General features: G+C 41.0%; 3 protein-coding genes and 1 long non-coding RNA gene across 9 annotated transcripts in view; 2 read left to right on the plus strand and 2 right to left on the minus strand.

Moving 5' to 3' along the window:
- Nucleotides 1–6: 6 nt before the first annotated feature.
- Nucleotides 7–2494, minus strand: gcl (germ cell-less). Its single transcript, XM_018024644.2, has 8 exons — nt 2212–2494; nt 1936–2059; nt 1771–1867; nt 1327–1696; nt 1002–1271; nt 717–935; nt 567–657; nt 7–502 (listed from the first exon to the last, which is right to left on the minus strand). Exons 1-8 carry the CDS (start codon nt 2355–2357, stop codon nt 371–373), a joined length of 1449 nt encoding a protein of 482 aa, XP_017880133.1. The 5' UTR covers nt 2358–2494; the 3' UTR covers nt 7–370.
- An 811-nt stretch (nt 2495–3305) lies between these two features.
- Nucleotides 3306–10009, plus strand: LOC108625014 (uncharacterized). Of its 2 annotated transcripts, none has more exons than XM_018024695.2 (3): nt 3306–4802; nt 4908–8783; nt 9144–10009. In XM_018024695.2, exons 1-3 carry the CDS (start codon nt 3744–3746, stop codon nt 9402–9404), a joined length of 5196 nt encoding a protein of 1731 aa, XP_017880184.1. In that variant the 5' UTR covers nt 3306–3743; the 3' UTR covers nt 9405–10009. The 2 variants fall into 2 exon arrangements, with proteins under 2 accessions (XP_017880184.1, XP_017880183.1); XM_018024694.2 differs by having other exon boundaries at nt 3306–3647; nt 3730–8783.
- LOC108625015 (high-affinity choline transporter 1) overlaps nt 10008–20859 on the minus strand; it is a 13111-nt gene continuing 2259 nt past the window's right edge. The window contains exons 2-14 of the mRNA XM_018024696.2: nt 19844–19928; nt 18742–18948; nt 18033–18140; nt 16920–17148; nt 16536–16764; nt 16148–16385; nt 15646–15752; nt 15485–15588; nt 15292–15422; nt 14960–15234; nt 14287–14883; nt 13871–14067; nt 10008–13811 (exon numbers count right to left, since the gene is read on the minus strand). Of these exons, the coding sequence (XP_017880185.1) occupies nt 13535–13811; nt 13871–14067; nt 14287–14883; nt 14960–15234; nt 15292–15422; nt 15485–15588; nt 15646–15752; nt 16148–16385; nt 16536–16764; nt 16920–17148; nt 18033–18140; nt 18742–18913 (2664 nt within the window). The 5' untranslated portion in view covers nt 18914–18948; nt 19844–19928 and the 3' untranslated portion in view covers nt 10008–13534. The remainder of the gene's footprint in view (nt 13812–13870; nt 14068–14286; nt 14884–14959; nt 15235–15291; nt 15423–15484; nt 15589–15645; nt 15753–16147; nt 16386–16535; nt 16765–16919; nt 17149–18032; nt 18141–18741; nt 18949–19843; nt 19929–20859) is intronic.
- Nucleotides 10551–20859, plus strand: part of LOC113464339 (uncharacterized) — a 21169-nt gene continuing 10860 nt past the window's right edge. For 2 of the 5 annotated variants that reach the window (XR_003389176.1, XR_003389171.1), the window contains exon 1: nt 17078–17216. This is a non-coding gene — a long non-coding RNA (uncharacterized LOC113464339). Of the gene's footprint in view, nt 10652–17077; nt 17217–19425; nt 19560–20859 lie in introns of those variants that run through there. The other 3 variants (XR_003389173.1, XR_003389174.1, XR_003389172.1) reach the window with 3 other exon arrangements.

Below are 20859 nucleotides of genomic sequence, written 5' to 3' on the forward strand. Positions count from 1 at the left end.
ACGACAGTGTGAAAGCAATTGATGTTAATACTGTGGCTCGTAGAAATTCCTCCTAGTCGAATTTAATCTCCGATTGAATCAGCCAGTAAGTAATAAAATCGCAACGTCGTTACGTTAGAAAAGTAAGTAACTGCGTTTGTAGTACTAAAAGTTATCGTTCCGTTTAGTCGACTAGAAGCTTAAAAAAAAGATACGTTTTAATCAGAAATTCGCTTGGGCGAGTAACAAAATTTATATTAAAATAATTGATCGTTCGAGTATAGGACTTAGAAAAAAAAAAAAAATCAGCCAGATTATTATCTCACAATCAGATAAGCGTACATGGTCGAGTTCAGTTTGAATGTTTCGAGATTAGCCAACACCCCGGACGCTAAGTATCCGAGAATATGACTATGTCCGCTGACTTCTCCTCTTCCGTCGACACGAACGGAGTGACTACTTGCATGTTCACCGATATGTACAAAGGATAAGTCAGCTGTTTGTCCAAGGACATCACCTGCTTCTGAAATAAAAAACAGAAACGATCGTTGTTGAACAGAAGTCAACAATCAAAACGATTCACTTACTTCTTCGTTTTTATGAAGCGATAGCCTGAGCATACCGGAGCTCTGGACGTGTTTCACTTGCCGTTGTTCATCCAGTGATATTAAACTTATCCTGAAAAGATCTCTCTTATAATTACGATTCTATGATTTTTAAGAATGCTCGATACTCACTTCAAGATTATATTGTGCTTGTCGTGATTGGCTTTTATGTGGTCCGTGTCCAATCTGTGATTCCTTTTAATCCTGAGAGTCGTGCTGTCTAAACAGACGACCAGGTCCAGGCCAAAGTGAAATGCAGTCCATCTCCACATGTGCTCGCCGGCTTTTTCGATGCACCTACCGCAACGGAAACACTCCCTAGCAAATTCCTCTTCGCTCATCTGTTTCGGTCTGCAATATCAAACAGGAAACAAACAGAATAGTAAGCGAGCGATAGCATTGACATTCACGACGTACCCTCGGTCTTTGTTCGCGTCTATTCTCAGTAAATGTAACCAGAGTTCCTTATACGCGTCGTGCAGCCACTCGTGCGGTATTAAATTGTCGCTGTACAAAATTTTCACGTCTAGATTGTGCAACAGAAGGTACTTCATTCTCAACGCTTTAAACGGCGCCGCGAACTCTTTCCCTTCCTCCGTGGTGAGAAACGGTTTGGTCCATTTGTGATTTCTGAAGTACTCGTCGATCTGAAGCGTTTCCTCTTTATTGTGAATGTGAACGAACAGCCTGGAGACGAACATCGATTATGTGATTGTTAGAAATATTTACTTGTACCACTCACCATACGCGTAACATCATGTATATGCAGAACTCGGTCTGTAAACCGATCAGATCTGGACTAGCGATTAACTCTGCCATTAAATCAGGCGTGATCTCTTTTAAGAACGTCGAGTGGAACCAGCCATATCCTAATAGATTAACTTCTAACCATCTCTTGGCCGCAGTTTTTACCACCGGCACACCGTACGATACAGAGGCGTTGTAATAAGGAACGACTGTTTTAATATTCGTCGTCTCGACCATAATGTCTGTGCACTGATCGATCAAGCCTTGCAACTGGAACAACGTGGAGGTAGCCAGAATAGATATCACGTCCTTTGGTTCCAAACTGACTTCGTCTTGGTAAAAAGAACCGAACACCGTGAGGAGAGCTAAGAATAAAGAGAAGTTAAATTAATTTCTTAGTACCATAGAAAATGATCAGATTTCTAATTCAATTATTTACAATCCAATGTGATGTTGGGATCTGCGATCTCTACGCTGATCACTGTCTCGTTTGCCTCTCTCCAAGACCCGGAGAACATACTCGCGAAATACGGGCTCTGTAGAAATAATATTAAAATGATAGAATCCAGAATATGAACTATTGAGATAAGACAAGCCTTGCCACCTGACTGATGTAAACTTTATGCAATCTCCATGCTTTCCCTAACATGATCACCGTTATGTCACTCCCTTTCTCTTCTTGGAACAATGTTTTGTATATGTACTGTGCCGTTGTTAATAATTTCCTTCTGTAAAAGCAAAACGAATCATTAGAGGCAGCCTCCCTACGTTAATGTGTGTCAATTAGAAGTTATTTATTCTGATGATGCAAACGGTTAACCAGCGACTCCTATTAATAATTTCTAACAGAGAAATTTGTTTAATCAAAGGATATTCGTACTTTTTTGGTGTTTGAAGGGTGCGATCGATATAATCCGAGTCCGAATCAAAATCATCCTCTTCTATACACTTTCGTTTACGTCCACGGTACACCGAGTGCATCGCACTGTTCGACATCGACGCGATCTTGCTCACGTAATTCCCCATTCTGCTCGGTCAATGATTGATAGAAAGTTTTACGATCACTGATGAATCGTTTAGAATCATCGACATTGTTTAGTTTCCGTGAAAGAAACCGTGGCTGCTCTCTGCAGTATACAACACGGGCACAGGGAAGGCTGTCTCTCCCTCTTAACCTACACACATGTATAGAATGCATAGAGACATATATGCGTGTATATAACATGTATATATGTGACGTGACAAAAGCCGCGGTATGTAAATACAATGTGTAAATATACAATTTTCATTAGAATTTCTAATCGTAACGAGAGGAGAAATGAAAAGAAAGCAGAATTCATCATCAGAATTTTTATTTATTTACGAGTTCATTCATTTAAACATAAACAGGCCTTCTTTTAATTCATATGTTTAATGTATTTTTTTTTTAATGAGTTTCTTTCTAATTATTCCTCGATGATCTAATGATTGATATCAGATAATCCGCATGTTGCCTCTCTAAGTTATACTGACGTCACGTGATGTTGTGAGGCGCTCGTGGCGCCATCTAGCGGAATCGGCTCGAAATATACACTCTGTATTAGGCGAATATAAAGTGATAGGAGGTTCCACTATCTCCTCGTGTGACGTCAGCAGCAGCGTATACGCCCTTGCGCATCCATTTGAACAACCAATCACGGACGATTCCATTCGTTGGCCATTTTGGATTTCTAACCAATCAGAATATAATCGCGGACGCTTCACTTCGTTGGCCATTTTGTATTCCTAACCAATCACGCTTCTCATATTAGGAGAATATGAATCAAAGGAAGCACCACTAACTCCTGTTGCTTACGTCACACGAGGAGTTAGTGGAACCTCCTATCACTTTATATTTGCCTAATACAGAGTGTATATTTCGAGCCGATTACGCTAGATGGCGCCACGAGCGCCTCGCAACATCACGTGACGTTAGTATAATTTAAAGAGGCAACGATAGATATGACTCATATGTAAATGGCGACCATTGGCGGCAAGTTCGCGTGGCGCCAGCGTCGTAGCAGTTGTAACAGTTATGAATAGTTATGATTACGAATATAATTAATTTGATATCATCTGTGGAAATGTGATTGATAAGAATATAAATCCTGCGAAATAACAGGACAGTAGTGGCGTGTGCGATAATTTGTATAGAAAACTGTTCTGCGTTTAGTCGAATAAGCTCACAGATGATCGTTCGATAACCTAAAAAAACCAACGGATCTTTCCGTTTGTAAGCTGACAATGATTCGTTAACTGCGTTGAAATAAGCGAGCGTTTATTATCGTTTTACATAAGGTATGTAATTATTCGTACGACTTGTCAGGATTCAGATTTTAAAAATACTTCTTCCCTTTGTTTCAATTCGTTCGTTCGTCAGAAATACTCGGCACCATGACACCGAACCTACGGCGAGGGGTTTCTAGAAATAGAGAGGATAGCATCGTTAGTAAAAACTGCCCGTTAAAAAAGTCGATGAATTTGATTAGCCAGGGTAATAACATGGAAGTAGTAGATAGATTACTATGCAAGCCGGTTTCTGTAAACATCGTAAAGCTGCTGAAGGCAGAGAAGAAAACGCCGCTTAAACCACGAAATAGATCAAGAATAACGAAAAGAAAAAGACCGAAACATTCTACGAAAAAGTCGTCCACCAAGCAGACACCTAATAAACTTGATAGTTTACTAAAAGAAGAGAATCAGCCTTATATAAAATTGCATAGGATAGACGAAGTGTTTTATAAAATAGCTCAGTCCCTTGCGAGAGCCTCTGCCAATGGAGAACGAAAAAGAATTCAAGAAAAGCCAGTAGACGGTACGACAGAGGCAGAACAGAAGAAGATTCACCAGGAAGAATGTGAAACATTAATCAGTACAACAGAGACAGACCAGGACAGAATTCATCAGGAAGAAGCATTGGACGTTTCGATAGAAACAAACCAGAAGAGGATTCATCAAGAATCATTGGGTACTTTGGTAGAAACGCAGAGCATCGACGAACCAACAGACAAAAGATTTGAAGATGAAAATTTAAACACTGACGAGCTGAACGAGAAGCCAGAAGCAGAAAACGTTGAGAATCATTCAGATTCTGATGAAAACGACATCGTTTGCAGTTTCAAGAAAAGGAACAAAGATTCTGACGATAATGATACGAGTTTAGGCAGATCGAGACCAAAGAGGATGAGAATAAATTCAGACACGTCAGAAGAAATGAATTCAGAAACAGATAAATCAACAGCAACGTGTGCATTAAATGAATCATTAAATGCGAGCAAAGATTTGAGTATATCAGAGAATTTAAACGCGTCGAGCGAAACTTTTATTATAAACGGAGAGTCGCGCGTGAATGAAGAATCTCAGAGCAACAGAGATACTTCCATGTGTTTAGAAGAAGATGATTCTCGAGATACCGTTTTGATGGGAATAAAAGACAACGATGAATTAAATGTAGTGAGTAATCTTGACGAGATATTTTTCCCTTCGGATGATATTGAAAATAAATATGATATTTTTAAAGATCTGAAAGTCCTTCTAATAAGATTCGATTGTTTAAAGGATTTTGGTAATAAGTATTCAGCGAGGGAAGTCGAGGAGGTAATTAAAGAGTATACGAATGTAAATTCTTTATCACGACCTCTCATCACTGAAATAGATGTTGTTAAACATGACATACCTATGGATATGACAACGACTGTTCCAGTGGCTTTTCCAAGAGTTTCCAGCTTCAGCAATGACGAACAACTGAATTCAGCTGCACGGGTTTGCAGAACTTCAGACGAGAAATCTATGATTAATAGTCAGTCACCCAATTCTTCCTACAGAACTCCTCCAAAGTCGATACGGAACGCTGTACAGGAAACGAGTCACACGGAGGTTCAGAAAGCTGTTCGCGATCTCACAACAGAATTCCAGAAAGAAGAAGAACCAAAGCAGAGATCGAGCGATCATCATTCATCATTCACTGCCGACGTTCCGTCGTTACCTTCCGGAGTCTCGTCACCTGAAAAGGTGAAAGAAACGACACTTAAAAGGGTGAAAGAAAAGACAGAGGCCATCGCCACTCCGGATCCTCGTATCGATGAACAAGAGGCGAGTTTGTCTAAATCGCAAACATGTAGACTGCAACCGGTTCCTGCTAATCCGTCTACAAATTCTGATTCTAATCTACCAATAACTTCGATTAAGAAGAAACCTACGGATGAGAAAGACAGTAAACCTTACAGGTGTATCGTCTGTGATACGACTTACTCAGACTTTGCAACTTTACAGAAACATTTAGCTGTGCATAGTAATAAAAATAATACTACAACCGCTGACCCACCGAACGTCGACTGTTTAGACATACCTGAAGAGCGGCCACTGGTGATAGAACTGCCGGAACGTGGAGAGATTTCCGAATCCAAAGACTCGTCAGAATCAGCTTTGGTCAATAGCAAGAAATCAAAAAGCAATACGAAACAACAGACGAAGAGTCTTCCAAAGAAAGAACGAAGTCGAAAGAAAACAGATAGTGAAAATAAAAGAAAAAGAGAAAAAGTTTCTGTTCAAACCAACGAAACTTGCGGCGTCTGCTCTCAAGTCTTCCTGAACAGAGTCGATCTGGCCGCGCACATTTTCCTGCATACAGAAACTGAATTGCAGGACGCCCTTAAACGCGCTGAAGGGAAATTGAAGGACACTAAACGAAAAGATAAGAAAGATAAGAAGAATAGAAGATCGTCTTCGTCGTCGAAGCCTTCCACATCGGAGACGATTCCTCAGAAGGAAGAAGAATTAAACAAAACTGCTGGTAAATCTGACGAAATTAAATCAACAGAACACTGCAAGAGTGTACAGAATAAAATATCGTCGCCGAAGACTGATCACCAGGGATTGGAAACCCGTAAAGAAGATTTAGAATCGTTAAACCAGGGAGACATACACACAGCAGAAACACCTAAGAAATCTGGACAATCAGAAGCGAATTCAGTCGAAAAAGAAGTACAACAATCAAGCAAGAAATCTGACGTAACTCCTATTAAAATTAGTAACACCGTTGAACAAACACCGTCGAAGGAACCTGAAACGAGTAGAAAGAAGTTGACAATCTGTGAATGTCACAACAAATATAATCCAAATATAACTGATTTAGAAATCGAAATAGTTCTCCTGTGCCATATCTGCAGAAGATTGTTCAGAACCATGAAGTGCTTTAACAAGCATTTCAGGCATCATCAGTACACAGCCTGCAGCCCGACGAAGAGCAACCAATCCCCGCGTTTATTATGTTCTACCTGCGGCAAAGTATTCAGTTGCGTACAAAACGTGCAACATCACTTAGAGATGCACGCACGTTCCAGTAAAACGACGTGCACTACTAATTTCCGTTGTAACATTTGCAAGGTGATGTTCTTCGGGATCGGCTCGCTTTTCTACACCCACTGGTCAAGTCATATGAGGAATCCTTACTGGGTGGCGGACGAGCAATCGTTCCCGGATGAATCTATAGTAAGACTGCCGTCGTTTAAGAATCTACTCGTCGACGGATACATCACTGTAGCTGAGTACCTGTGCCCCAAATGTAAAGACGTGTTTGCCACCGACCGAGAGTTGAACAAACACTTAGAAAACTGCAACAAAGTTATTAATACGAGTATAGAGATATTATGCGATTTGTGCGACGTATCTTATAGCGAGAAGTCGGAATTTTATAAACACGTAAGGAACAAACATCATTTCTGCGGCGAGCCTCAATTGACCGACAACGGGTCAACGATTGTTTGCGAGATTTGTAAAGAAACGTTAACGAACTTGAGCGAGTTCGATAATCACTGGTTAAAACATCTCGCGACCCACACTACGTTCACCTGTGCTCAATGCAAAGCCGAATTCAAAGACAATTTAAATCTGTTCGCCGAACATGCCAAGGTACACAAAATTGAAAATGTACTATGTACGGTTCATTACACGAACATGAATCATATTTGTGAGATTTGCTGTATAGGGTTTGACTCGTTGGAGAAGTTCGAGGAACACATGACTGGTCATAGTGACATTCCGATTGACGAGAACGATCCACCTATGTCTTGCATCAATATTTCTAGTGGAGAGGACTCTCCAGATCTAGAGGCATGCAGCAGTTCTTGTAACGTTGTACAGAAGGACTCGACACAAGAGAAATCATTGAAAAATAGAACAGAAATCAACGAAGATAAAGAGGACCAAATAGAAGAGACTAAATTAATAATTGATTTAACGAAAGAAGACGAGGCAATCGAAAAACAGCAAAAGGCCAGTGGTCCCAGTCTGCAGGAACCACCTCAGAACGTAGAAGAAAGCGAATCTAATTCTATGGAAAGACAGGAGAGCCAACCGAAGCCTAGGCAAGGTTTCTTACGAGTTAAAACTTTGCAGGAACTCACCGGAACTGCGTACATCTGCAAAACTTGTGGTTGCTCGTTCGAGAGCGTCAGTGAATTATCGAATCACGAGAAGCATCACGAAAGTGCGAATGATCAAGGAAACGTACAATTGAATAATTTAATTGGAATCGTTGCGAAGGATATACTTCAGGACTCGAGTCAGAATGAATTCAAATTGCAGCTGCTAGTGAAACAATCTGGCGTTTGTAAAGAGATACCGTTAAGGACGGAACATCTGCAGCGACATTCACCGGTTATTCAAAACTCCCAACCGGGAGATCAAACTGTGGCCGATTCCGCGATCAATCTATCTACTCAGAATAATAACACAGAGCAACAAGCCTCTTCGTCGAACTCACCGGTCGGTTTTCATAAAAATTTGCCTTACAACAATATCGTTCGGAAGAGCAAAGCTGTGCCGAGGACTGCCGTTTTGAAAACCGATGGCACGATGTACAAGTTTCGAATGATGCCGTCGTCTCTACCTCCGGACGAACGTAAACGATTAATGGCCAGTTTCGGTTTTATAATAGACCCGAACGATAATCAGACAAAGTTCAAATGTAAATTCTGCGATTTCTGTTCTGTGAACGAGTCGGACTGCGTGAAACACGACAATCCAGGTACCGAAGCGTCTTGCAAAGTGAGATACCCTCAGAACCGGACTCAGACTCAACCGGAACGCGGAAACATCCCTCCTAGTTATAATAAACCACCACAGCCGAGTCAATCGCAGGGACAGAATGCTTCGTATGTTAACACCTATGCAAGTGGCAGAGGTACGAGCGAGATGATGAAACAAAACTACCAACAAATACCTAATCAACCACCAGACGCGGTTTATTACAAGACTGTGGGCAACACGAACGGCGGGATGTCGATAGTGATTAATCCACCCGCTGCGACCAGCATGCAGAACATGTCTACTTTTGGAATTGTGCATTCGGCACCGCAGCAACAACTGTTTCAGCAGCAAGTTCATCCGAATCCGATGACGATTATCCGGACACCGTACGTGCAACAGTCACAGGTAGTTTGGTGGCCTCCGACGGACATTGACACAATACCAAAGCCATGAACGTGATCTCATTGATTTTATTTTATTAGATTTGTTTCATCGATCAATTAATTAATTACGTAAGATATTATGATAGTTCTGGCTTTTCAATCGACTCCTTATGCGAGGAAGTTTCGTGAACACGCGTGCTTGCCATAGATGAAATTAAAAATATGATACTTGATATAAAAATTTGGTAGACAAGAAGGAACAATTGGCTGTAGAAGAACAAAACGAATGATGAAAGACTGAGCGAGAACGAACTGCCTCGAGCGATCATTTCCCCGCTTAAGGGATAGACGATTCGACGTTTTCTAATTATTATATTTGTAGAACGTGGTGATTTGTTCGAACAACGTGTGCCAAGTAAGGAGGGATCAGATACCTAACGGGGAGGCCGTGATCACCTACGAAGTCAGACTCCGACCAACGAGATTTGTCTGCACCCATTGCTCCAAATCCTTCGGTTCCGAGAGTCTGTTACAAGCGCACGTCAACTCTGACCATAATTTTATATGCACAGTCTGTAACGAACGTTTTTACCATTACAACGAATTGCTTGTTCATCAAGTTAAACATTTGAACACCAAGTAAGATGTTATCAGAGGCTCATAGAACAGGCAAAAATATTTGCATAGATCAAACTATCGAACAAGCCGCACGATTCACCCCGTCTTATATTAAATGTAAACGTTGTTCAAGAATTTCTATCCAAGTTAGAATATTAAATTGTTACATGAAAAGCAGCACTGTTTTTCAAATATTGTTGTATCAGTATTTTTAACGAACAAAGGTCCTTCGTTTAATAACGGAGAACGGCTACATTTCATATGCGACTAATTGTATAATTATTGAACAATTTGCTAATTAATTAAAATGCGAGTTATTGATTATAATTGCATAAATATATATGATAATACGAGCTCGGAGTATAGAAGACAAAGAGAACTGTTTAAAGTTGAAGTATTAGTCTAAGAGTAAGATACTAACATATTTTTGTAATCTCAATTTCATTTATTAAAGAAACAAAAGTTGATTGTAGTAGGAATGAGTGAACGTGATGAAAAATCTAAATGAAGAAAATAGGATTAAGTCTGCCTTAATTCCTTCGATTTTTTTACTTTAGATTTTCATAATAGACTGCAGTTAAAGAAAGGAATACAGAATTGTACGATCAATAAACTATTAGTATGTATATACATTATGCTGATTTCCTTTATTCGGCACTTTGAGCTTCTCTCTTCTTTTTTACAATGACTGTCGATCTCCGTCGATAGAAATAGAGTAACAGGGCAATCTTACAAACAATTGGAAAGAGCAGCTGCTACGTTCGTTTAAAAATCTTTTCAACAGCTTGTAAAATTTACACTGCGGGGACGAAATGTCTGTGGCGCTTATTTATTATACTAATCGTAAGATTAATTAGAATCTGACGTTCCTAACATTCCGAGCTTTTCGTTCTTTATTAATTCTTCGAAATTAAATAAAGAACAATAATTAAGATTCTCCATCGTTCGTAAACGAAAGTTCGTTCGTACAATTAACTCTTTGAAGCATGTCCCGATTTCAATCAATTTTAATACCTAAACACGAGAGGAGAATCATTAATCTTCGTATTTTAATTATAATTAATTTTAATTCGATTCAAATTAACCGCGCGCACGCGTCGCCGAACCGAAGATCACGTGACCGGAGGATCCTTCGTTAGTCAAGATGGCGTCGCCGAGCCGAGAATCACGTGACCGGAGGATCCTTCCATAGTCAAGATGGCGTCGCTCGTGCTGCCGGTGCTCCGTCGTCGTGCTGCGTGCCGAAAATCTTCAAATAATCAAGTAATCAAGGTATTTACGCATGTTTCGTTATTATATCATTGAACTGCGATGTTTTATGCGAGATGTGCCACCTGTAATGGTAATTTAAAGTGCGAGACTCAAACAGGTGTTTATTCTTATTGTATACGAAGATGCTTCAAAGAGTTGCACGGCAAGCGAATAAAAATCGTTCGTACGAAATCTTGCGTGAACGTTTTGTTTAGAAATTAAGTCATATGAATTAGCTCGGTTCGGATGTAATCGCGAGTCTCCTTATAGTAATGAACGGTCCTTACGTTTAAGGCAAGACAAATATAATTGCTCGTGTTATCGCTATCGCGAGGTGTAAATCGTTCGTTACACCTTCGTTAAACCTAGAATTTGGCACGTAATTCACGTTTCAACACAATCGTCCGTTGTGTTTCGATTCGAAAGCTAACAGAACTGTTCTCGTACTCGTGTTATACTGCGTACGTCGTACATTACGGTAATATAAAGTTACATTACGATTACGTTATACTCGAACGGAAGAGGAAGGCTATATTTTTCCGTTCCAATTATGTATTCACAGATCCCATCGAAATTAGTGTAGATTCCTTTTAACGTCCGACAAATAAATTATTAAAGTCGAGAATTGTTTCATGTACGAAAGAATGTTTTAATATTTCTTGCACTGTAAAAATTATCGTTAATTCGTTCTATCTGGTTATGGCAATTGCTGTGGAAATTGTAGAATAATTCGGATGCATAAAATTATTGGAAAATTGTGAATACATAATGGAAGCAGTAACTATGAATAATCCTACTGTAACAATTAAGTATCGTTATGAAAGACCGCGTTGGTCTTTCACGAGGCTGGTCGTCCTCCAGGAATCGATTTTTAATTCAAATCGAATCCTTTTGCGTATGTTTTAATAATACTGATATAGGTCTTCGACGTTTACCCCTATTTACCGATTCCTTAGAACGGTTTTCGTTTAATGTACGTGTGACAAATAAATAGGGAACATTTGACGAAGTGATACAAAATTCTAATTGAGATTTCAGACAGAATTTTTAATTTGGTAAAGTTAAAAGCTTGAAGTTTGTCATTAGGTACAGTTTTTGCTCAGCGTCTGACCAGCGGTCGACTTGTACTACTTCCCTATTTAGAATCTCAATTAGAACTGATCATGAACTGTAAATTAAATGAATTATTTCTCTATTGAAAACCGAATGTAAAATGTTTCATTTGATAAGAAAAATGAGATGAATTATCACCGATGATGAGAACGTTTCGTAAGAAAAATAGTAGAACGTGAGTGTATTATTTAATAGGTTAGAAACGTGTGTTTATCTACTGTTTCACTATAAATTATTGAGCCAACGGAGGTATCACCTATAAATCGTGATTCTCTATGAATTAACGTTGAGAATTACCTCCGTACGTTGTGTCTGCGTGTGTGCGTGTATATATCGTACAACTACCGTTTTACAATTGTATTAATTAACCCTACGAGACCTAATCGTATAATCGGTGGAAAAATATCGTTATTATTTTTCGTCGTCGGAATATTTTCATTTGCAATAGATTGGACGTTCTATATCCAGCAGCCTAACCTCGAGAGCCAGGTTGAGCAAACCTTTTCACTTTAGCTAGTCCAATGAAACGTTTCCAGTCCAGGGAAATAATTCCTGTTTCCCAAACGTGAGTTCCAACTTTTGTTAGAATTTATTTTAATCACACATCCGTTTGACTGAAAATGAATTATTTAAAACACAGATTCAGTGAAACAGATTTGGATTCAGAATGGATATCCTCGAACAGGAAACGAATCTGAGACCCCATAACAAAGTTGATGCTGCTGCTGCTTTTCATTTCTCACTCTTCATTTCTTTCTGGACTTTAAAACTGGTGCATCAATTCTCATCAGCTAAAATCTAGTTTCTTTTTTAATTAATCCTTAATTATTTAATGGTGCGTTTATACGCGAACTGGCCAAGGGTCCTCGATTTATCTACACGATGTTATATGGAAAAAAGATGACTGTCCCTTCGATTTTTTTTCGTTTTGTATATAAAACTTAACTTGAAATTGGGTCCTCTAGTTCTCGAATCAGTCTGTAATGGGTGGCTAAGTACTATTTAGAAAACGACTAGAACCGTATTCTTCCACGAAGTTTCCTCGTCGTACCAAAAATACTCTCAGCTCTTAAAGACGCGGGCAAAGGTCGTTTTGATGCTTGACTCCAAGTAGGGAGGACGAACAGATTCAGGAAGATACAGTTTTAATCCGGTAGCCAAAACGTTTACGTTAATTCTATTATTGCGTTTGGAACTCTAATTGTAATGTTTGCTGCCCAAAGTTCTTCTGTTCCAATTTCGTTTATACTTGCTTAAAAAATGTTTTTGTCGAATATTCAGTTTCAAAAATATCTCTTGACTTTTTATAGTAAACTTCTTAAAAATGCGAACGTTTGTAGTAAAGAGTAAAGTCGAAAGGTGGTTATTTTAGAAATCTGAGAATTTAAGTACGACAGGCTTGAGTCATCTTTAGAAACTTTTCCAATTAGCTAGATTATTTTACAAGGTTTGACTGCGTTTATGTTTATCTAATGCCTACGAGTTTCGAGTCTAACTAAAACCTTGGCAATTCCAGAACCAAGAGGATCGTTTCGAGAAGCGAACTGGTCCAGGAATCTCCGATAGAAAAACGTTTCCCTAAGAAAGATCGGGCAGTGGTCGAGTTGTACTCGTGGGGAGAAAAGAATGGACCGACGGATGATTCGATTGTCCTTATTTAAATCCTTAAAACTCAGCAGTTTCGTGTTACCAAATGATTAAACGAATCAGACTCTGTATAAACAATCGTCCGAACGATTCAAGTCTGTCATTGTTAATAATTAGGTCGTCGGTATGAAACTGCTAAGCTTTTTAAAACCTGCTAACTGCCTCGTCGTCGGTGACGAAGTAATTGGAGTTCTTCACTGCCGAGCTGTACATGTTGTAAGTAGGACTGCAGACCACCAACCCGGTGGTACAACCGCTCAGTTCCTTCTCGGTCGTCACAGAACCGTGCCGAGCGATCGTCGAGGTTCTCCTGTCTTTCTTCACGAGGGTCATGCGACAGTCCTCGGGTCGTAGGGGCATCGAAGGGTACATCGGTTGCCTGGCCAGGGTGGTCAGTGCTCTGTCCCCCGTGTCGTTGAAACTGCACAAGTTTCAATGAACAATCGTAGAGCTCTCCGAGAACGAGTAGTTGATAAATACCTGTGATGCCTGACGATGCCCCTCTTGATCCTGCAATTCTCGTTTCCACCTTGACCCTCTAACGCGGTCCCGTGAGTCTTACACGCCTCGACTCCCATAGGAACAGGGGACAAAGATCCGGGTCCATAAGAACCGCTGCTTTGTCTCCTGTCCAAGATGTGCACGAGCTCCACCGATGGAGTCGGTGAAAACGTGCCCTACACACACCTCGGATCAAACCTCAGTCTTTTAGAACGAAAATCAAATAAAACCAACAGACCTGATCTGATTTAATTAAAAATGGAACAGTACAGGAAACAGTGGAATAAGGGAGAACTTAAAATAAGCTGGTTCAAATGAAAATCGTTTAATTAAAATAAAACGGTACAAATCATATAATAATTAATTAGAATTTATAAAGGAGTGTCGTCGCTCACCTGCAGCGACGGTCTTCTCAGAGTGCCACCCTCCATACCGACTAGCTTCACACCTTTCACGTTCTTCTTAGCATTTATTGTAGTCAACATGTTGTCCGGGACTGTTTGAAATTCTGTGTGCCTCTCGTTTTCCTTCATCTTCTCGTTTGCAAAAGACCCCTCGATGGGTTTAGCGTAGTGAGGCCCCGGCGTCACCGGCGTGGCCACCGTAGAATTCGTTTGAACGTTCACTATACTGTTACCGGTCGGCAGTAGTATTTGACCCACGGAACCCCTCAGGTTCCTCACGGCCAATATCTGCCCTCTGGACACTTCGTTACTTTGTATAGAAGCGTATTGACTAGGCGTAGGCGTGTGTCTGCCACCGATTGTAGAATTCCTCAACGTCTGCAGGTGCTGCAGGCTCTGATTAGCTTTTTGAACCGCCGGCACGTTGTTCATCTTGCACGAGTCTTTTTCGTATGGATCACCGGTCATTGTATTGTTCACGTGCTCGGTTCTTTCAGTCATGTCTTCGAGTGAATTAGTAATCGTGCGATCGTCTTCGTAGCTACCTGTACCGATACCGTCGACCGAGTCCATCCCTGAAGTGGATTTCTAAACAGTTGGAAAATGTTCATGTGTTTAAGTTTCTTAAAATTATTAGAATCGATTTTGAAAGAATCATATTTACATTGACAGAGGATGTGTCCATCAGAGCGGCGCCGGAGCTGCTTTGCACGACTCCTTGGTCCTTCGACTTGCCAGGAGAATAGACGCTGAGGACGTCGCAGCATCGTGGGAAGTAGCCCTTGCCGAGGAGGTTCCTCGTGAAGAAACTTGTGATTAATTGAGCGAGGAGAGTCGCGATCATCGTCCCAGTACGGAACGGGAACTTCTGCGATTGAGTCTCCGCGTCGAAGAATGGATACTCGATCAACGCCGGCATACCCAGTCCTTTTTCACCACCTGGAAGATATGGGAATTAAAGGAGGAACAGGAAATCGAATTGAAAGATGTTCTTACCGCAAAGACGTAGAACGATCGCCACGACGTAGCCTGCTATACACCCGTACGTGTCGACCAACGAAGGCCAGTGGACGACGGTCAACAGCAGAGGGAAGAGTACCACGTACACGAGATCAGAACACAAGATTCTGTAAAAGGAGAATCGATTCGAATCTGATTTTTATTTAGATTCTTTTACGGATGTACTCACGAGAGGTAATAAACGCTGTCCACTGTCAGCGCGATCCCCGTTGCCAGGGTCGTGAAAATGATTATCGATATTTGCAGAATCCATTTGAGTTCTCTCTCCGATGCCTAAGACGAGACGGAGCAATTGAATTCGTTAAACATCGTTTATCGCTTGCGATTTACCTTTGGCCTGAGGGTCAGTCTGTAAACGTTCCTCGAGAACATCGAACTGCTAGCCAGTATACTCGAATCCGCTGACGACATCACCGCAGCAGAGATCGCACCTAAACCTGTGCATCGATCGATAATCGTAATTAATAAAATAGTCCCTCCCGAAACGAGGACAGATAAGGATTAGTGTCACTAGTCTCTTAGTCGATAAGAAATTGCGGAGGAAGCACAGAGAGAGTTCTTCAATCTTATTCTTTATAGACACTCGACCTGTTTCGCGGTTTCTTAAGTGACTAATGTTACTAGCCGTGTGAAACAGCGAGTGTGCTTATCTCGAGGGTGAAAGAGGGTCACAGATGGGGTTGTTAGTATGAAAATGCTGTCTTTGCAAGATTTACAAGAGTCAGCAATTATTTAGCATTGTTCAATTAAACAGAATAACAAATCAAGATTTAATAAGGATGGGAATCTGAACAGCGGATCGATTCTGTTAATTCCAAGTAGTACGACTCACCGACAAAGGCGACCCATTCAGGCGTCAGGTATCGGAGCACTATTGGTAACGCCGCATTCCCGTCGTACGCAATCAGGCTCCTGTTGAAACCTTCTATGGAGGACCAGTCGGTGGCACGAGCGACCACGCCGATCAGCATCGAGGGAAGTGCCAGTATCATACAGCAGAACATCGACCCAATCGATATAGCCGTGGTCATCTTCGTGGTCCTCATGCTGAGAATCCTTTGGAAGTAGCCCTGGATTTAAAATGGACGAAAGTTAAACAAATCTTTTCTCGTGCAGTTTTGAAAACTCGTTTGCCCCGAATTGCAAGCTGCTCGTTAGAACCAAACAAGATTTGCATATCGAGCACCGATATTAAAACCAAGCCCATGAATATTCAATACCTGCCAAGGTATACCGCCGAATATCAACACCAGCATGTTGTCCACCCACTCTCCCAGGTCTTCGTTCTTGATCTCGCCCAACCATTCCTGCGGAGCAAGGTTCTTCTCGAAGGAGACCGCCGGGTGGAACACCGAGAACGGCGCAGCTACTCCTAAACCGATCGCGATGCAAGCCAACTGCAACGCGTCCGTACAAGCCACCGAGTACAGCCCACCGAAAACCGTGTACCTGCACGATTCATACATACAGAAATCCTCTTGGACTTTCAAGTAGGAACAGAATCTTGATTTCGAGTTTTACGGGGAAGGTGAAATTAAAGATTGAAATTTCTGCAGATTTTTAAATACGGGAATATTGAAGATACTTATGCAACGGGTACTCACACGGCTGCCAAGAGCGCAGAGGCGATCATGCTGACGTCCGGATCGACGCCAGCCACCACCGCCAACGAGCTGCCCAAAGCCTTCAATATACCAGCGCACCAGAACAGATCACCGCAGAGCGCAGGAAGGAAGAGCAGTCCTCCGACCCCTGACCCGTACCTCTCTTGAAACGGGTCCAACATCGTCATATATTCAGCTTTCCTCATCGGCCTCACGAACAACACGGCACCTGAATTTTCATTTTTTCACCTCAACAACTCGCGTAATCACGGAGCATGTCTACTAATTTTCAAGCTGGTAATTATCTCTGTTGAAACGAACCCACGAGCTCTGTACGTTATCTACTTGGATTTTTAATCGCGATAATAATGAATGAGCTCGGAATTACTATTGAAAACGTGCGATCAATTGAAACGGAAATCGTTAAAAGCCGAGTGAATCGACATGCAGTTTTAATTAGGTGGTCCTCGGTTAAGTGAAACGCAAACTTCGTTACGAATGTATAACCGCGATTAATTGCAGTTCTATCAAATTCGGGATCAGACAGGAGCGAGAAGTGGAGGAGCCGAAGGGGGGATCGTTAACGAAAAGGGATATCCATTAGCTTCGAGTAGATGAAAAATTCGGTTCGCGCGTAGCCATCCAAATAAATGAAACTGATTGATGGCTAATCGAAATTGTACTAACGTTTCAGTAAAAACGTCCTTTTGATTTAATAATCAAGATTTATTAGTCTCTAGTTTACTTAGAATTTCGATAAGAATCATAAAATTAAATCCAATGATTAAATTTGATTTGCACGATAAATAAATTGGGGCAGATGTAAATGGATATAAAAGGCAGTCCTCGGCCTTGACCACTTGATCGCTACCCCATCGATTCGCCCGCTTCCGTTCTCCCTAGTTAAAGGGTTAAGGCTACACGTAGATAACAGGCATGTGTGCAGTTAAGTGTCATTGTCAATGCTTGTGAATAGAATGTCGATCCACTCGACTATTCGGTAGGAAATGCCAGGATTTTAGGAAGGGAGAATCGATGCTCCATAGAACGAGTTCTTTTATCGTTTCAATCAATATATTTAGTGGATTCGGTTTTGAAAAAAAATGTTCGTACCAAACAGTAGACTGAGGCTGTAGCCGAAGGGCACTTGACACCAGGCCAGTCCTCTGGTAAACATCACCTCCGCGGTGCCGTTCACGTAGGCTCCTCCGACCCACGTGGCTGCATAGAAACAAAGTTGTTCCTCTCGATTAATCAACCGAGTAATCGCTCTTTCACTGGGTAAATGTTACTCAGTGATCTGTGATCGAAACTCCTCGTTTAGAAAATTTAATGTCAGAATCGTCGCTCCGTTAATTCTAATTGCCCGGAATGTTTCGGGGATGCATAAATATTGAAACGCGTTCCATATCCGCGGCAATGATTTTTGCATCCCTCCATTAGCTTAATGAACGGTAGGGAAAATGGAAATATGCCACGGAAAATGCACCGCTCGACTATAACTGTCCGTATTATGCTCTCTTTCTCTCTCTCTCCCGGGTTCTCGACGTGCCGAGTGAATGCCGGGAGGGAAACGATGGAAAGGGGATTCGCACGCGTTTCTGCGGTCGCCGATTGTTCTAACGTTCGGTCAGCCGCGAGGATTTGGGTCGGCCAAATTGGTTTTGCAACGAAAGACCTTCTTTTTTAACGCCGTTCATAAGGGTAGCTCGACTCAATCACCTCTGATCACTTGAACTAATTTTTAATCGTGCAATTGTTGTATGTAAAAGTCACAGATTTAATTATTTGGTAATTGGAATTTAGTTTTGATGAGACTTACCGACGAGAGTGAAGATTCCGAGGACAGGGCCTAGGTTGCGATTAGCCAGGATAATAGACTCCTGTCCATCGCGTGCCTTTTTCTTCTTCGTAGCGCCTGCCCAAATCCCGACTACCAGTACTGCTATGTAAAAAAGGATAACGCCGACCAGCCCCAGCACGTACACCCCCATGTTTCACCTTGGCTTCTGTCCTCTTCTCCCTGTGGCTGAATCAGTTCAGAAACACTTGTCTTCGTTTATATTTTAAGAAATCAGGATTGCTCAGCTCGTTTGGGAATGTTCAGAAGTGTTAACTTGTATTTTTATATGATTGAATTGTCTTAAAAGCGATTCTCCATGAACGAACGTGTTTGCATCGGCTGAAGTAATTATCTCGAGACGAAGGACACGGTTTCGGTCAAGGGTAGTAATTGATTAGAAGGGTGGCAAGGATGCGTACACTAATTACGTGGCTGGGGTGAGCTCTCTGTTCAAAGCTAGAAATCCGTCCCACGTTCATTTTCCGGTGATCGACACAGCAATTGTGATACTCTAATCGTTCCCTGCTAGAACACAGACAACACTATCTCGGATTTGAAACAATTGAATATTTCTTTTGCTTCAAGCAATTTTCATACTGTTCACTTATTATAAAATCTAAATATTGAACAAAGTTCCTATTAAACAGCTCATCTTGTTTTCAGGTCGAATGAACGTTGCATGAAATAAAAAAAGGATTCTGCAGCTATTTTCATTTCTGTTATTGATCAACCCGGGTATTGATCGTGGGACGATAAAATTCGGACAAGCCATCGTTTTCAGCAGTTAAGCAGACTACGTAGGAAAAGTTAAAGCTCGGTAAACCCGGAGTAGAAGCTAATCGAGCGCCGCCGCCGCCGCGGCAATTGCAGCGTGGATTAAAATTCAAGTGTGGCCCAGATATCGGGCGCGGATGGGTCGTCGGGTCATGACCCGGCTCGACCGTACACCTCGCTAAAATACAGTTGCAACTATTAAATAATTCGGCGAAACGTGCTCCGTTTTAAAAATAAAATATTTCGCGTAGGATTTTATTTAAGGAACGTTTGACTATTCACGTGCGTGCGATTTTCTTTTACTCACGTTTAGTTCAGCAGACCCGCGCTCTCGCATTACGCATTGTTAATCCCTTCTTCGGTTTCTCCTCCGCCCCGTTCTTCTCTTTCACCTGGGAAAAATCGTACGCTTCGCTGTTGAATTCGAACGTCATTGTTTGGTATATTGGAAACGGTTGCAGTTGTTTTGTTCTCTAGGTTTAGAATCGTTCTTTCAATCGGCATTGTTCACTCGCGCGACGAAGTTCGACGTTCGATTTCAGTCTCGAGTATTCCAAACGACTTTTTCTATCAAGTAATACGAACGTTCTATACATAGAAAGCACAGATTCCCTTTTGGTTTTATTAGAAGATTTTTGTAGTCAGTGTTAAAATTGATTATATTATTGTAAATCGGTTTAGAATTCTTCTTATAATGGGATCTGTGTGATCTGTAGATTATTTTTAATTCTGAATCATGTTAAATGTTTGTATTTATTTATAGTGTTTCGATTGTGAAAGTCTTTCAAGTGATTGAGAGGAATCTGTTTCATTGAGTCGAGTGTTGGTAGCTTGAAAAGGAGGTCACTATGGCAAAATTGTATTACTTTGATGAGTAGTCGAAATACTTGAAAAATTCTGTACAAAATTTTATGTAGTAACACAGAGGAGTGATTGCTGAAGAGTAGCTGACGATGAACGCAATTATTGATGAAAAATAAGAGTATTCGAGCTGGAAAAAATTGTATATGACGTTTGTTGTAGGTAATAGTATCACCTACGACTTATATTCGAAGCATTTGTCGAAATTCCGCAAAAAAAAAATTTTCGATTTTTCCGAGATTTTTCCAAGGGGTACCCCTTCAAATTTCTCGAAATTTTCGTTTTTTGTGAATAACTTCTAAACCGTGGGAGATACGGAAAAATTGCATAGGACCTTTCTTGTAGAGCTCGACGAGATCTACAATTTCCATATAAAAAGTTTGCGCTAGCGTTAATAGTTTACGAGTTATTTACGAAAAACGAAAAAACAGTTTTTCGTCAATAACTCGTAAACTACTGACG

This window comes from Ceratina calcarata, unplaced genomic scaffold (assembly GCF_001652005.2).
Source record: "Ceratina calcarata isolate Rehan_Ccalc_2016 unplaced genomic scaffold, ASM165200v1 scaffold337.2, whole genome shotgun sequence".
Taxonomy (NCBI): domain Eukaryota; kingdom Metazoa; phylum Arthropoda; class Insecta; order Hymenoptera; family Apidae; genus Ceratina; species Ceratina calcarata.

Excerpts from the sequence above, each read along its gene's own strand:
- gcl (XM_018024644.2), bottom strand. The coding sequence starts at position 2,357 with ATGGGGAATTACGTGAGCAAGATCGCGTCGATGTCGAACAGTGCGATG. Across the intron at positions 2,060-2,211 it reads ACCCTTCAAACACCAAAAAA|AAGGAAATTATTAACAACGG; the intron begins GTACGAATATCC and ends TTGCTTTTACAG. Across the intron at positions 658-716 it reads AAGCACAATATAATCTTGAA|GATAAGTTTAATATCACTGG; the intron begins GTGAGTATCGAG and ends AGATCTTTTCAG.
- LOC108625014 (XM_018024694.2), top strand. The coding sequence starts at position 3,744 with ATGACACCGAACCTACGGCGAGGGGTTTCTAGAAATAGAGAGGATAGC. Across the intron at positions 8,784-9,143 it reads CGTACGTGCAACAGTCACAG|AACGTGGTGATTTGTTCGAA; the intron begins GTAGTTTGGTGG and ends TTATATTTGTAG.